General features: G+C 45.2%; 1 protein-coding gene across 8 annotated transcripts in view; it reads left to right on the top strand.

The window, feature by feature from the left end:
• DAB1 (DAB adaptor protein 1) overlaps nucleotides 1-16236 on the top strand; it is a 292435-nt gene that overhangs the window by 222285 nt on the left and 53914 nt on the right. For 4 of the 8 annotated variants that reach the window (XM_041772822.1, XM_041772823.1, XM_041772816.1 and 1 more), the window contains exons 5-9: nucleotides 1419-1550; nucleotides 2175-2294; nucleotides 2771-2809; nucleotides 4383-4448; nucleotides 11209-11268. In XM_041772822.1, the coding sequence (XP_041628756.1) occupies nucleotides 1419-1550; nucleotides 2175-2294; nucleotides 2771-2809; nucleotides 4383-4448; nucleotides 11209-11268 (417 nt within the window). The remainder of the gene's footprint in view (nucleotides 1-1418; nucleotides 1551-2174; nucleotides 2295-2770; nucleotides 2810-4382; nucleotides 4449-11208; nucleotides 11269-16236) is intronic. The other 4 variants (XM_041772824.1, XM_041772817.1, XM_041772820.1 and 1 more) reach the window with 3 other exon arrangements.

A 16236-nucleotide genomic window follows, 5' to 3' on the forward strand; every position in this document is an offset into this window, starting at 1 on the left:
CTAGAGAAGTACAGTGAGTGCCTTGTGTTCACACAGTAGCTAGAATTCAAGCCTCTTAATACCTCATATAATAAAAAGGCTCCTTATATAATGGCTTTAAGCACATCATATAATGCCCAGTTGCTTATATAAGCCTTTACACAGGGTGCTATTTCCTGAGGTTGCCTTAAGTAAGTTTAATTTAGGAAAATGGCCATAAAGATGATCATCGTCAACAGGATGGTGAGCCTTATTTGTTGAGGCTTAGGTAATAAAGGAGGGAAGATCAGTGTTAAAAGATTTTCTAGTTACTGATCAACTATCCCAACTTACTTGAGTTCAGTAACTGTGGGTCAGGCACAGTGCAGGGTTTTATAGGATGACAGAGTTGAAGCTAGAGCCTGGTGGGGAAGACAGACAAGGAATCAGGCAAATGTGTCAGAGAAGGAAGGTCTTTGAAAGCAGGAGCCCACACAGAAAGCTATGTATGAGGACTCAGGAATTTGGGGATCAGTAGAGACTGAAGTTCTATGGAATTATTTCTGCAGGGGGAAGGAAAGCAAGCCTTGTTCAAGGGAGGTTTCACAGAGATGGTGCTGCTCAAATGTCCTTTTTAAAAAGATTTTATTTATTTATTAGCACGAGTAGGGGGGTGCAGAGGGAGAGAGACAAGCAGACTCCCTGCTTAGCAGGGAGCTCAGTGCACTGCTCCATATCAGGACCCTCTGATCATGACCCAAGCCAAAGGCAGATGGTTAACCAACTGAGCCACCCAGGTGCCCTTCAAATGTCCTTTTAAAAGAGAATAGGATTCGGGCAAATGGATAAAAGAATGGGCATTGCAAACAGAGCAGCAAGTCCATAAAAAGCCTCAGAACTAAGGGAGCCCAGCTACCTCTAGCCCAAATGGTGACTTTGGTAAGATAGAAAAAGGTGTTCATTCCTCAAGGCACTCTTGTCACCATCTGTCAAAAAAAGGACGGTAACCCTACAAATGTACAGTTCCGTGAATATGAACGGGGCCGCCTGTATTTGCACAGCGTACTCTTCCACCATGGCAAGCAGAGTCCCTGGGGACGTAAGTGTCTTAACTATCAAGCCCCAACTTCGGCCGGGCTGTGTCCTGAAGAGAGCTGCAGCCGAAGCCTGCACCGCTGAGTTACTCTGACTGGCCCTGGCAAGCTGAAGGAAGGCACCGCCGCAGACGCTCGTTCAGCATATGAGCAGTCCTGTTTATCTCTCTGGTCACAGCACTAAGACCATGGAGGGAAGCCTCCATCTCTCAAGGGCAGGCGCGGCTCGTTTTCCTTCCATCTGGACCCAACAGCTTTCCCAGAGCCCTTCGGGCCTGTTCACACGTAGCTGAAACACAACTCTTATTGATCAACAGCTCGAAGGGAAAGTCTCGTGAAATATGCTCTTCCTTTTGTCTCCAATAGGCCCTTCAGCATCATCATGCTGTTCACGAAATTTCCTACATTGCAAAGGACATCACAGATCACCGGGCCTTTGGATACGTTTGTGGGAAGGAAGGGAATCACAGATTTGTTGCCATAAAAACAGCCCAGGCGGTGAGTATCCCCATCCAAGGAGGGCGCCTTTCCTTGTAGCTTTAGGGGACAGTGTGTACGGTCACGCTGCTGGTCTTTGAAGGCCGCCTCTGATGTCAGACGAAGCCAGGCTGATGCTCAGGCTCCCATCTCCAGAGCACAAATAGCCTCGGAGCAAGGAAACGGGCTCAGGCCCATCCAGTCTTGTTGGTTTTTTTCTAATGCGTGTTTCGTAATGACTAATTATTTTCCTTTCTGATTAAGCTGGATGGAGGCACACTATACAAATAAGTTTCCTTGTGCTCATAGCCTCATTTAAAAAGAAAATAAGGGAAAACAAATAGCTGTTTTGCATCAGGCCTACCCTAATTTTATTGTATTCGAAATTACTAATAAATAAAAGCAATGCCTTTTATGCTTATGATTATTATGAATTTGCAAATATAATTAGTTGAAGAAATGAACTTTAGCCTAGATGCAATTTGCTAAACCAATATAAACAAGGTAGAATTAATTAAAGATGGAATGCTTTCAGTTTAATAGGAAAAGGAAGGGCTGTGGGTTGTAGCAGGCAAAAAACAAACAGGCCGCTGGGTCTCCGTACCATTCCCTGACTAATGCGCTTTATACCACCTTTTACTGCAGGCTGAACCTGTTATTCTGGACTTGAGAGATCTCTTTCAACTTATTTATGAATTGAAGCAAAGAGAAGAATTGGAAAAAAAGGCACAAAAGGATAAGCAGTGTGAACAAGCTGTGTATCAGGTATACCTGTGAATTTATCCGAGTGCCAGAGAAGATTGGGACTTAAAATAAACAGATATGAAAACTTGACAGTCAGGACTTGTCCTACTGCTGCCAAGTAGAAATAAACAAAGATGAAAGGTCCCCGTGTACATTACATTACAGGCACCGAAAGCAAGCCGTTAGAGAAGATCTTTTTATTTTCTGAAATTCTGGACGTGTTAGAGAAACTGAAATTTTGAATTCTGAGGAAGATTTCTGGGGAGGAGAACAGAAAGAAACACAATTGCATTTGCTGTTGTTAACCGTGGGGTTGGGGGTTGGCTATAAAGGTTTTCATTTTTCCTCTGTATGTTTTCAAACTGAAGTGACCCAGCAGCCTATCCTCCCCAGAGCTGGTTCCTTTACTGTCCTGCGTTTTCTGAATACAGTCTCATAACCTCTCCCTTTATTTATATCCTCTGCTTTTCAAATTCCTTTCTCTCGCTCTGCTGTAGACAATTTTGGAAGAGGATGTTGAAGATCCTGTATACCAGGTAATTTCTGAAAGCCGTCGGGGTTCTTAGGGTCAGGAATGGCGAGGCCCGTGCTACAGACACTTTGTCAAAACCCTGAAAAACCCCCTGACTACAGAAGCCTGGAGAGGGATTGAGATTAGTTCTGAGGGTGAGAGCTGCCAGCCCCTCCGGGAGTGGATTTCCATAAAAATGAACAGAAGTTTGGCTAGCATCCATAACACGGGATCTGGAGATAGGCTTCTCCCTGCTTGCCCCAGCCTCGGCCCCCTCCACAATCTGTAAATGTTTGATCCCAGAGCTGGGTGTTTTCTGGAGTCTCTTGAATATTCCAAGTTCATGAGATGGCCTCTTCTCTGAGTTAGGGATGGGGACTGAGTTTTGGTGACATTGGAGTACCAGCCCAAAGGGCAGTCTGTAAGCTATGTCGAAGGCTGTCGGGGCAGGTCTCTCTGGCCCCTCTGATGAGCCGGCTCATGCTATGGGGGCTGTTGGAATGAAGGTAAGGAAGATCCTAGAGGCATCCTAGTCCATAGCTTTCCCTGAACTCGGCAAGGCTGCCGCCCAGGTGTGGCCGGAGAGATGACTTCTCTGGGACCCAAGCTTGTGCTCTATACAAACAGATGCAGAAAGAAAGGAAGAGGAGGCCTCACACCACCATCCCCAACCCCACTTGTGCTTATTCCCAAGGAGAGAAAGGAGCCCAAAAATGGACTTATTGGACATAAAACCCGAAACTTGTATTTTTAACTGGATACATGTGGGTCGTGTGTGTGTGTGTCACACGTGCATTGTTTATCAGTGCTTGTTGTCACACTGAAAGCTGGTACAGCTGGGACAGAGATAATATGGATACAATAAGTAATATAATACGAGTAACTTGAAGTAGAAGTATCTATATATGACTTTTAACAAAAGCCAAAAATGCGCCTAGCAGGATGCCCTTGCTGTAGAATGCTGGGGGCGACGATTTGTCTAGAATAGGAGCTCAGCCCCTGAGCTGGCTCACAGAGAATGGAGAATACTGCCCTGTTTGAAGTGGCCCAGTCCTTCAGAGTCTGAAACACGCACAGGAGAACACATTGATTTTCAATATTTAAAACTAGGAATATAAAATCAGGTGATATTTATGGGCTGAGGAGGTTTGGGGTTTGTAAGCACATCAGAGCCTAAGTTAGGACATCAGGCTTTATGGAAGCCAGGGGGGCAACAGCTGTAACCCAGATCATGGAGTTGGGATCCCAGATGTCCCCAGGAGACATCATTCCCCCTCAGTGGTACCGCACACGCAGACATTATTGAATCGAATGCCATCGAATGAAGAGGCTGCGTCTCCAGAAGAATGCACAGGGGGTCCCATGCATTGACTGCTGTACAACCAGCCATCAGACCCTTGCTGTTTTCCTTAGAAAAGTCAGGGGGAGCATGCAAGGCACGTGCAGTGTTTCAGTGATCCACTTGTCTCTTTAGGGTGTTTTCTGTTGCAACTGTTTCTTTAATGTTCACTGTGATTTGTATCCTGAATTCCAAATGCCTTTTTTTTTCCTCCTTCTTCTTCCCCTCTGACCTTTCCTCTCTGGCCGCTCCATAATAGTACATTGTGTTTGAGGCTGGACACGAGCCAATCCGTGATCCCGAAACAGAAGAAAACATTTATCAGGTATAAAATTGCTTCTCTTTCCATTGCGCTCTTCCCACTCAGTGTCCTGAGGGGTCTGCAGAACCAGGGGGGCCGCTTCATAGGGTCACACCGCTCTCTCTGTCATCCTGGCTTGGTAAAATAACTTCCTCTGAGCTGGCTTTGACCAATTGACCAGTAGTTTCCTCGCCTTGTTGTGGAAATGTTCAATGGCCCATTGAGTGGGGTGTTTTAATAGTTAATGATCTTAACTATTTTCAATGGACTCAAGAATCAAAGATTCCATTGTAATGACTGTAATCCATTGGAGAGTTGTTGTCCATGATAAAGGAGGGTCCTTCATCTCTCAGAAAAAGGTGCTCATCAGATTTCTTTAAAAAGCCATTTGCACTACTGCAAATCAAGGACAAATTCAAAAATGCTGTTGGAAGTCAGCATTGGGGATATTAACTGAATCAGAGAAAGTACAGCTCAAGGTTTTACCCCTCCTAAAGGGAAGGTAAATTAATATTCTTAAATGTCTGCTTATGTGAAGAATACTGTACACACTTTGTGATTCATTTAATTCTGACAAACATGCTATAAAGTAAGTATTTAATCCCACTTTTACAAGGGAAAACTGAGCTTCGGAGAAGTTGAGTTGCTGGGGTAGGGGGGGATGCTGTATAGCTATTTAGGGCTGAGATCAGACCCAGTGTGAGTGAAAGCAAAACTCACACGTCCTCCCCCAGTGCTTTTGTATCAAAGAATTTGAGAAATTGCACCATAGCAACACATCAAACAAATATGACTACATCCAATTTTTCACTAATTAGAATTTTAGCCTTAATTTGAAATATAAACATTATGGAGGAAAGAAAAAAATTTAATGTATTTAATAAGTGATTTTAATTTCCTTAATTTACTCAGTTGTGCAGTCTGCTCTTCTGCCTTGGGCATACATTACTTGTGTAATGAAAGTAAAACAGATTTTCAGTTTCTGTCAAATGCACAGCATTCAAATGACCAAAGTGTAACATCAGCTCTACCAACAACTTGGTTTAAACCAGTCCATTGGAGTAATAATCTAAGTATTTCTGTCCACTGGATCTTTCTGGATTGGAGGCTGTGCACTGAAGTTTTGTTTAGAAATCATCCTTCACAGGGCACCTGGGTGGGTCAGGCAGTTAAGTACCTGCCTTTGGCTCAGGTCATGATCCCGGGGTTCTAGGGTCCTGGGATCGAGCCCATATTGGGCTCTCTGCTCAGCAGAGGATCTGCTTCTCCCTCTTCTGCTCCCTCTGCCTCTCCCCTCTCTCCACTCCTGCTATCTCTCTTGCTCACCCTCTCAAATAAATAAAATATATATTTTTTAAAAACTTTAAAAAATAAAATCATTGCTCACAAAGTTTCCATCTTTACATGGAAAACTTACATATTTATTCTCAGTGTCAGGCTTTAAATTGCCACAACCTTGTGATGTCTGAATGTGAGGCCAAAGGAGCCATTAACCAGTCATCCACTGAAGAAAAAAATACCTTTTAAGACGAAATTAGGCTTTTTAGTGCAAGGTTTCTGAATTCCAACTGAGCTGTGGTCGGCGAGGCTCCCACTGTGCCCTGTGGGGGTGGAGGGTAGTGTTGGAGGTGTGAGAAGAACTGGTGTAGGCTAACAGAGAACTGGGCACCTGCCTTTGGCTGAGTGGTAGTGGGCAGGACACTTGCCCTCTCTGAGACTCTGTTTCCCAGTGATAAGGTAGGGGCGTAATTTCTCCATAACTCATTGTCATGATAATGCAGCAAGATCCTGTGAAGGATATAAAGAAGAAACTTCATCCTGGGTCACACAGTGTGTGGATTCGGAATCTTAGTCCAGGTACCAGCTCAGCGGTTCATCTGGCTTATCCAGTTCCTTTCCTACTCTGAGCCTCAGTTTGCTTATCTGTAAAATGAACAACTAAGACTGAAGAGTCTCTCGGACAGGCCCTTTGCTGCTTTTTGCAACTCATGCCTCATCACAGGACAGTGATTCTTTAGGGAAACATGTTTACTTGCTCCACAGGGTGACAAGGCCCCTTAGAAGTCACCGCACACGTGGCTTGGGTAACATTTATTGAGTGCTGACTGTGGGCCGGCTCTGTGAGCGAGGTTAACCTGCAACATCTTCTGTCTCACAACAAGACTGTGAGGCTTGAACCATCATTCCCACCTTACAGACAGAACAGTAGGGCTCACACAGATATGGTGTCTTGCCCAACATCACAGAGCTGCAGGGAGTGGCATCCTGCCTCACAGCCAGGTCCCTCCGACCTCGGTAAATAAATCCCAAGGCTCTTTTGAGCTCAGAATATCCTGACGCCAAGTTGCATGATTAGATTCTGTTCGGGTTTCAAGTCACTATCTCAAAATCACACTTGTTTTAACAGTTCTGACCTCCGGATCTTCCCATCTTGTCCATCATGAGCAGGAAGGTACCATTTAAGGAAATGAATATTTTATCACCCTCTGTTCTCCTCTCTTGCTTTGCCAGTCAGCTGGGCCTCAATTTGCTTAAGTCGAGATAAGCTCTTGGGCCTGAAGATAAGGCTAGGCTTTTAAGGAGCTGTGATTAGGAACCTCGCTCTTCTTTGCATTTTAAGGGCCTGCGAATGTTCCATAGCTATTCCTCTTGAGTCCATTGTAGTGTTTCTCAGTCTTCGGTGTGGCCCACAGTGGCCTCAGATTTTTCATCCCTTCCCTATTTTCCAGAATGAGGTAGACAGACCCCAGGTGTCATCTGTTAGCTGTTTTGTGGCCCTGGATAAAGTACATAACTTTCGTGTCTCAGTCTCCTGGGCAATAAAATGAGGGATGCTGTGTCATCTGCTTCTAGAAGTGATGTGCAGGTGTAAAGCGCTTGGCCGCTTGGCACATAGTAGGTTCTAAATGTTAGCTCCCTTTGCCTCCTAAGAATGTGATCAAGATGTCTGATGATGATGTATTAAGCGAAGTAGAACATGACTTGCTCGCCTCATCTTGTCAGAGAGCCTAGCGGAAAGTTGCAACCTCGCTTGACTTTGCTATTTATAACTCCGGCGCAAGGGAGGGAGAGACTCTTGAGCAACTGTAACCTCTCTTTGAGGATCAGTAGTCTCATTTTCCAAACCGGATTAATAATAATTGTCTTTCTTTTTGCGTGCATCAGAAAAAGTTATCAGTCATCTTTGTAAAACAACACGGAACCTTGTGGTACAAGGGCTTTTACACCTCACTTAATTTTGACCCTTGCAGTAACTCAGTAAGATAAGAATAGCTATGATGACTATCAATTTAAAACGTAAGAAAATCATGTCCTCTGATTTAAGTGCTGGGCCCAAGGCCAGAGCCTCAGCTTCTCAACCCGGTATTGAGAACAGAAATATTAACAAGCTTCCCACGCTAGCAAGACTGCAGCTTTCCACGCGGGCATTTTTCACGTTCTATGGTTCGAAAATCATTTTTAATCGCCCATGATGTGTCAAGTACTGTTATTTTAAAATGAGAAGTCTCTACTCCTAGTCACTCAACCCTTAAACTGCCTTTCTAACACTATTAGTATGATACTGAGCTAAAAAAGTGTCTTCTGTACCTACAGCACTTAATGTATAGTTTTTGCAGTAATTGCACCTCTGTTAACTCCTTCATTCAAAAAGCATTTCTGGGGCAGCCCGGGTGGTTTAGTGCCACCTTCAGCCCAGGGCCTGATCCTGGAGACTCTGCTTCTCTCTGCCTCTCTCTCTCTCTGTCTCTCATGAATTTAAAAAAAAAAAAAAAGCAGTTCTGTATGGAGCACCTGGCATGTGTCTGCCACGTGGAGATGTGATAGACCGTAGTGTGGTCCCAACCCTCAGGGAGCTTCTAGGCACCCCTTTGAGTGCCTCTGACAGCGAGATGAGAAGACTGAGATTCAGAGAACAAAGAGACCCTCTGAGGTCACATAGCCTGTGCTAGAGCCACAATCGGGAACCAGATCTCCCACTTCCTTTTGGTCCAGAACTGTTCTCGCTCACTCTACAATGTCGTGTTAGGGAGATGGTCTACAGGCAGCATGGACCCACCAGGCGGGGATGAGAATCAGGACAAGGCTCTCTCCGCTGTCTGTCTCTCAGGCACTTCTGCCAGTGTTCTGCTCTTAGCATATACACAGTAAAGGTTTGATGCTTAAACACTTCCTATGCAACCAGTATTTACCTGTGGAGAGACAGGTTTGTAAAATATGTGCCTTGTCCTGCACAAGCTTACACCTGCAGTGTGGTTTGACAGCTCCCATATAAGATAAAGCACATTTTGCACGCATGCAAGTAGCCTGATTTCTTTCCCAGCTACTCCCCCCACCCACCCTCAGCCCCCACCCCACCCCAGTAAGATAAGGAGCTCCTTCAAGGAGAGGCCATATCCAGCTCACTCGCCATCATTGTCCCGGGCAAAGCACAGATCATGATACATAATAGGTTCTTGGCCACTTTTATTTGTTAGTGGAAGGGTATTCCAGAGGTCACAAAAGTACAGAGGAAGTCTCCAACCAGGTAGAGAACCATGCAAGGCTCCCAAGAAGACATCCCAGCTGACATAAATCTTAAAGGACAAACAGGCAGATGGATATCTCACCCATGGGAGAGCCAAGCAGCAAAGCTTTTTCAATTATGCAGTTTGGGTTTATCCATCCTGCCGCTTCTCCTCCATTTGCAGGGATAATTGAGAGTCAGCTGCGGTTCAACTTGCTAAGTGCCCATAGTGAGCAGTGAATTACGGGGAACAGAAATGCTGTTCATTTTGCTCAGGAAAAGGTGAGCTAGTAAAAATACAAGTGCGAGCTGGTAATTTATCGGCCCTTGTTAACAAGGACTCGGTAGGCATTCTTAGAGGGTTCCTTCTAGATGGAGGCCAGTTATCAGGAGCAAAGAAATTACATTCTTCATTGGATACCTGCAAGCTGAGGTTTGCAGGAGCAGCTCAGAAAGTGCATCCTCCACACGACCATGCCCGCTCATAGTCCTGATGTCTGCAAGAATGTGCACCACCTTTTGAAAGTGGAGAATATGATGTCAAAGAGAAAGATGTGATCAGAACAGCTACGGGGACAGTGGAAACAGGGATGAGATGCAGCTGTCTGTATAGTTGTTAAAAGGCAAAGTGCCAGGACTCCAACTCTGGCAGCCTACTCCCCTACAGGGCCCTCTCTGGGTTTCCTTTGCCTCATCCGCAACACAATGACGATTGTCACCCTCACCCAGCTGACTTGCCTGAGAATACCTGTAAACACAAACATTCAGAACAGTGCTTGGCACACAGAAAGCGCCCTGTCAATGTTAGTTGATGCCATTAGTAATAAATGTCTTGTCTGGTAGCCAGAAAGAGCTGGATTTGAATCTCCTCACTTAATGAGCCTGGAAGCTTTGGAAAAGTCTCCCTAACATCTCTAAGCCTCACTTTCTGCTGCGTAAAGTGAAGATTCTAATACCAAGTTCTTAGGAGCAATATAAGGATTCTGAGTTAAGCTGATAAGGATGAAAATACCAAAAGGGACTCGAGAAATGAGCCCAAATTCTTACTTCTTATCTATGGAAGAGTTAGCTGGTCCAAGCCTAAAAGACACTTTTTCTTTTTCTTCACTGGTGCCCACATTTCTTATGATACATTTACCCAGAAGACATTTACCAAATGCCTACTGAGTAAGCACTTAGGCACTGTGCCTGCTCTTAAGGAGCTCCCAATCTGATGACAAGAAACACAGATTAGCAGACAGTTGTAAAACCAGTACAGGCTGTGGCGTCCATGGAGGTGTGAGCTGCGCGGTGCTGGTTGCTGGGAAGCACAACTGATTGCTTTCAAGCCAGAATGCTTCAGTGTAAAGCCCTTGATTGACTCATTAGAAAAGTATTCAACGTATCTACTGTTGTTAGTGTTATAAAATGAGTTCTTATACTTACCTATATAATGTATCAGCGGTGAAAGCAGCTATCATTCTAACACTTTACAGCACTATAGTTCCTAATCATTTTTATTTACCATCTCTTTTCTCATTTGATCTCCACAAAACCCAAATGAGAAGCAGAGCCAGTAACACCCATTTTTATAATCGTAAAGCTCAGAGGAGCTAAGGGACCTGCTCGGGGTAATACCATTACCAAGCGACCCAGTAAGATCAGATGGTTGAGTAAGAGGAAGGAGGGGGAGAAGAAAATACAGATACATATTTAAAGACAATTGAGGTTTTTCTAGATTCTTGTCTTAGGCTTTTCATGCCATTGATGCCCCCTTTTCTTGGGAAAAAAAAAAAAAAACTTTTGGTGAATATTGCCTGGCTTGTCCACAATCCCAGCAGAAGCCATTCTTGATACTGAGACCTCAATGTTTGCTATATATTAACTAAACTGGATCCCAATCTTTGCACCGAGCAGCTTAAGCTCAGCTGAAAACTAGTTTTAATCACTCTGGACAAGTTGGAGCACCTCCTTGTCTTTGGTGAAACGAGGATTATCTTTTTCCCTCACGGGACCCCTGAGGCCTCTGCAGCCTCCTGTTCCATGATTCTATGAGAAGCCCAGTGGCAGAGACCCTGCAAACATTTGTGAAGTGATTCACACAGTCCTCCCTCATCTAGCTGTCCCTGGGAAGGAGCCTGGTCTGCTGCCCCTATAATTCCAGCAGCCCCTTTGACTTGGGACCCTCAGGCGCTATCCTCATACACACTGAGCTAGCTTAGAGTTGAAGTATGGTTTCTTTAGTCTTTGAAAGTGGAGTATCAAAGTGTTTTGACTACATCAAATTTGATTCTTCCACAGGTTCCCACCAGCCAAAAGAAGGAAGGTGTTTATGATGTGCCAAAAAGTCAACCTGTAAGTGTAAGTATACCTCCTCTCTTCTGCCAGGTTCCAGTAACCTGCATTCTTATGAGACTGTGTCTACAACCTGAGGAAGGGAACTCCTCTTCTGGATAGGTGTCACAACTCATAGAGCTTTGCCAGAGTCCACATGCTAAGGTCTCCTCTGTGAGTTGGAGGGAAGGAGACATAAGGCAAAAATGGTGGAGATGAAGAAAGGGTGCCAGTCTGGACCAAGGTCTGGCCCCATGAGTGGTAGTGAGTTGAATTGTGTAAACCACTATGTCTGAAGGTCTCAAGGTTTCAGATATTCCTTGGTCAGAGTCTGCAGCCAACTTTATTATATACCTGGTCAAATAGAGGGCAGTGTCTTGATCCTGAGAAGAGAGTTGCCCATCCAATTTAAAAGTGGTTCACAGGACTCAGAGGGACAGCAGAAGAGCTGGCCAGAGCCTCTGGAGTATATGAGGGTCCCAGCCAATGGCCAGACCACTATGAAAAAGGCCATATGTAGTGGGCTTGTAAAAACCCAGAAGGTCCACTACATCTAGACCCCATCAGCTGGTAGGACTCCTAGAAATGGAAAATCTCAAGCTCTGTGCTACTGCCCCATGCCACTGCTAGGCCAGGCCGGTACATAGGACCTCCAGTCAGCACCCAGAAGGTGCCCTCTGTACATAATTCAAGGGACACTGAGGAACTTCTGCTCAGAGGGACGTTGGACTTGGCCACGGCCCATGTCAAAAGAACTAGGGTGTTTGGTCACTATTGATCACAGTAATCTCAACAATGGGTAGAAGAGCACAGGCTTAGAAGACAGACCCTCAGGAGTTCCAGCTCTGACCCTAACAGGACTGTTGTGAGGCTGAATGACTGTATCTGGGACATTGTTATTGGTCCTAAACCCTACTGTGTGAGAGACATGAAGGCATCCCCGCAGATTTCAAGGTCACATGGATAGGGCAGTTTGAATCCCCATTCCCAGGGAAACAGAACAGCTGAAGGACCTGGAAATGCTTGGCCTGGAGAAAAGAAACCATAAATATGGAGATGGAAGCCCCAATGGCCACTGGTTGGAAGAGGGAGTACACTGTTCTGTGTTGGCCAGCTCATGGAACTGATACTGGTGGGTGGCACTGCAAGGAAGCCACGTCCAGCCCAGCGTGAGAGTGACTGTCCTGAACAGTGAGTCGGAGCTGTTAAGGATAGAACATCTGGCACCTAAGGGAGTGAGCTCTCTGTCACTGGAGCTGTGCAAGCAGAGGCTGGGAGACCACAGGTCAGACCACCTGTTTGCATCCTCCCATAGTGAGGTGGGTGGAGGGGAAAGAGGACCTCCTGTGGTCCCTTCCAAACATGAGCTGCTGTCTTCTTTTTTTTTTTTTTTTCTTTTTTTGAGCTGCTGTCTTCTTGAGTTGAAAGTCTTTCTGGTTCATTCTAACCCTCTCCTGCCCCCACTCCCCTTTTACCTGATGAAATTTCTTTTCTTTCTATCAGCGTTCCTTGCTCTACACTGTCTGCAACCACCATACCCAACCTAAATACTGCTTCTGGAAGCCCATGGGTTTTAGATTTCATAAAAAAAAGCATATCCGGATGTAGGGCCCTTCTCACAAACTCAGTCTACAACGTAATAGAGAACATATAACATGATGCCACTTGGAGAAAAAGCTGTTTTTCTCCCTGAGGCCTTTACATTTGTCAGGCCTCCTTGTCACTGAGACACTGGTCTGTTCTTCCTGTTTCTGTTTGGTTCAGCTCCCATCACACAGCTCCCTACAATTCAATTTGTGCCTAAATTGCCTCGCTTGCCCCTAACAGGTTTAGATACGTGAGGAAACATGCTCCATTTGCTGCCTAGGTTTTTTGTGAATTTATTAACCAATCTGGCCACACCATCTCCATGCTTAAAACCTTAAAAAAAAAAAAAATCCAAGCTCCTTAGCCTGACATACACAACACTCAGATGCCAGCCCCAGCCCATATCTCTCGTCTACCTCCCCCTGGTCCAGCTCTAGTGAACTCTGCAGCCTCCTCAAGGAGCCCCATCCTCCCCTAACATCCCAGCTTAGCTTCAGGCTCTAGGGGCTCAGGGAAACTTTCTGGTCTTCTGCTCCACCCAGTGTTAGCAGATCACCCCTACCTTTCTACCCTGCTTCCTATCATTTCTCTATTTTAACAACACTTAGCACACAGTGTCGAAACTCCTGTCTTTGCCCATTATACCCAGGAGCTTCCTGAGGTCCGTGGATGACCAGAAGTAAGCCCAGGGCCTGGAACGTGGAAGTTGGGCATGACACAGCCATGCTAGGAATTAAATGTACAAATGACCCTGCCCTGTAGAAGGAATTGATAGAAATCCCTGGAACTTTCTTTTAAAGGAAATTCCCTGTTTTTTCTAACTCTGAAATGGGCATTAAATAGGCATGGTAAGGTTTTGCTTGGGAAATAACTGGGCTGCCTGAATGGCCTGTAGTAGCTCCCAGCCCTCTGTTTCCACAGAGTCCTAGAAGCAGCTGGGGTGATGGTGGCTTTTCCATGAACAATTTCCACATTTTTCAAAGCAGAAGAGAGGTAGCAAGTCAAAAGCACCCACTCTAAAGGAGAGGCAGATGCTTGGATTTGGAATCTCAGCTCCTGCTCTTACTACCTATGGGGCTTCTGATAAGTTCTCTTGTTTCTCTTTGCCTCATTATTCTCATCTACCCAACAGAGCAACTGAACCCAACTTGCTAAATGATTTTGAGGGGAAAATAGCATATGAATTGGAAACTTAATACCACTTGACTAAACCTCCCAGAGGTACTTTAATATCCCATATCCCTCAGTGTTCTGGAATCTTCTTGTCCTACAGGCTTGCTCCTATAGACCTGCCTCTCTGATGAGTGCATATTCCCTAGGATACCTTTGAGCTCTGAAAATCCCTGCTATGATCTTGCTGTTTGCTCCTTCACCACCTGCTCCTTAGCTAGAAAGATGAGTAAACCAATGACAACCAAGTTAGTGTATAATAAACAGCTTCCTTCCAGGTAGTTTGGGGGCTTCCACAAGTTTCCCACAAGAAGGGTGACTGCCCAGTGACCTGTTGCTCTGGATACCCTGGGTTTCTTCTTGCTTGGGTCTAGGTCTTCTCAGAGCCCAATAAGAGACTTAGTTTGGGGCAGTCACTGGGGAAAACCACAAATCAACCCCAGACAAAATGGCCTGATCTTCAGCATCAGACCTGGGTATGCTCTCATCCCTACCACCTACCAAGCGTCCTTGAGCATATTTTTCCATCTCTAAGCCTCAGGGTCATCATCTGTAAATGGAAAGTAATGCCTGCCTTGCAGCTTTGTTTGGAGGACTAAAGGAGACATCTATGTAAAACCCCTAACAGGGGATATGGATTAGATTAATTGGAACATTTCCATTTGATGCCATTACAAGCGATGCAGCAGCAAACAGTTCTCACCGAGCAGGGGATTGCAAGTGTGCTAGATGATTGCACACCTCCTCTGGGAAGCCTTCTTTACCCCAGAGTAATCAGCCCCCCTGGGAGACCTCTGTGTTTCTCTTTGCAATGATCACAATGCATTGTCACTTTTTCTTAACGAATCCATGTGAGCCATTGGACCTTGATTTTCTTACAAAGGCCTTGCCTTTGGGGTTAATGACAGTACCTGCCTTAGAGTGTTTGTGTTAAGGACTAAATGAATTGAAGGATATGAATCACTATAGTGCTTGGTGCAGAGTTGGTATTCAACAGCGTGAGCTGTTACATTCTATTCCTTTTGCCTTCTTTTCTGTGAGCTCCTTGAGGACAGGAATCCCTTTTAATCATCACTCTCTCTAAAGTAACTCCTCTGGGGATTTCTGGTCTCTTTGAACTTTTGATGGTGTAATTTTTCCCCAGAAAACAGTAACAACAACTTGTATTATCACATGTACTCATGTAAATTTTTGAGGATCCTGAATCCAATGGGATCTTGATTGCAGCTCCAAAATCTCTGTCCTGGAGCTCAGTCCCTGGCTCATTGTCACCTTCCATGGTCAGAGATATACTCATCGAGGTGTCACATTTGGTGTATTGGATCCTAGAGTTTGGCACAGGAGTTAGAATTCATTACATTTCTTATGGGTCTCACCCACCTCAGTGCATCAGCTTATGGCAGCACAGTTTTATCTCGATCAGCTGGGCTGCAGGCATGACAGAAAGCCGATCCCATCTCCTCACTCTCCTCCCCACATTCATGCATCCATGCCCTAGTGCCCACCAGGGTGCTAAGCTGTACTGGCTCCTTTCTTGTTCCTCTTTCACAAATAACATGTTAGGATGCTTTTGTTTGCTTGTTTTAATCCAGATCTCTAATGTTCCCTTCTAGCAGATTTGTTCTTAGGGTCATGCTACACACCACTCCACCCTTTCCTAGGACTCTGAGCCAAGATAAGGATTAATCCCACTCACTCCCCAAAATATACACTTCCTCTATTCCTAGTCAAGGCAGCTGGAAGATTTGACACAGCCTTTATTTTTATGCAGGGGTCTTTGAACCCCAGGAGCACAGATGCTGGCTGATAGGGAATGTTAGCTGACTAGGGAGACAGGGAGGAAGGAGGTATCACTTGGGCAGAGCCTTGAAGGATGAGCAGGACTTGAACAGGCAAAGCACCTTCTGGGCATATCATTGAGGTCCTTTGGGTGCCTGAGTTTCTACCACCTGTACTTAGCAGCACTCAGAACCAATGAATTTATCATCAGTTTCCTTCTCAAAGAAACAGGGGACATGCAGGTAGTCTTCCTTTCTGCTGGCTGATAATGCTGCTCATGTTCTTTAGACAAACATCCTGGCCTCTTTGGGGCTGTCAGGAATGCACATCCCTGAGTGGGGAGGAAGGTGACTGCTAAACAGCCCATTACCACATCCATTATTTAGTGCTTTTTGCACTCTTTTAGCCTTTGAACATGATTCTGATTCTGCAGGAGGACCTCAAGTGAAATGATGCATT

This window comes from Vulpes lagopus, chromosome 10 (genome assembly GCF_018345385.1).
Source record: "Vulpes lagopus strain Blue_001 chromosome 10, ASM1834538v1, whole genome shotgun sequence".
NCBI classification, from domain to species: domain Eukaryota; kingdom Metazoa; phylum Chordata; class Mammalia; order Carnivora; family Canidae; genus Vulpes; species Vulpes lagopus.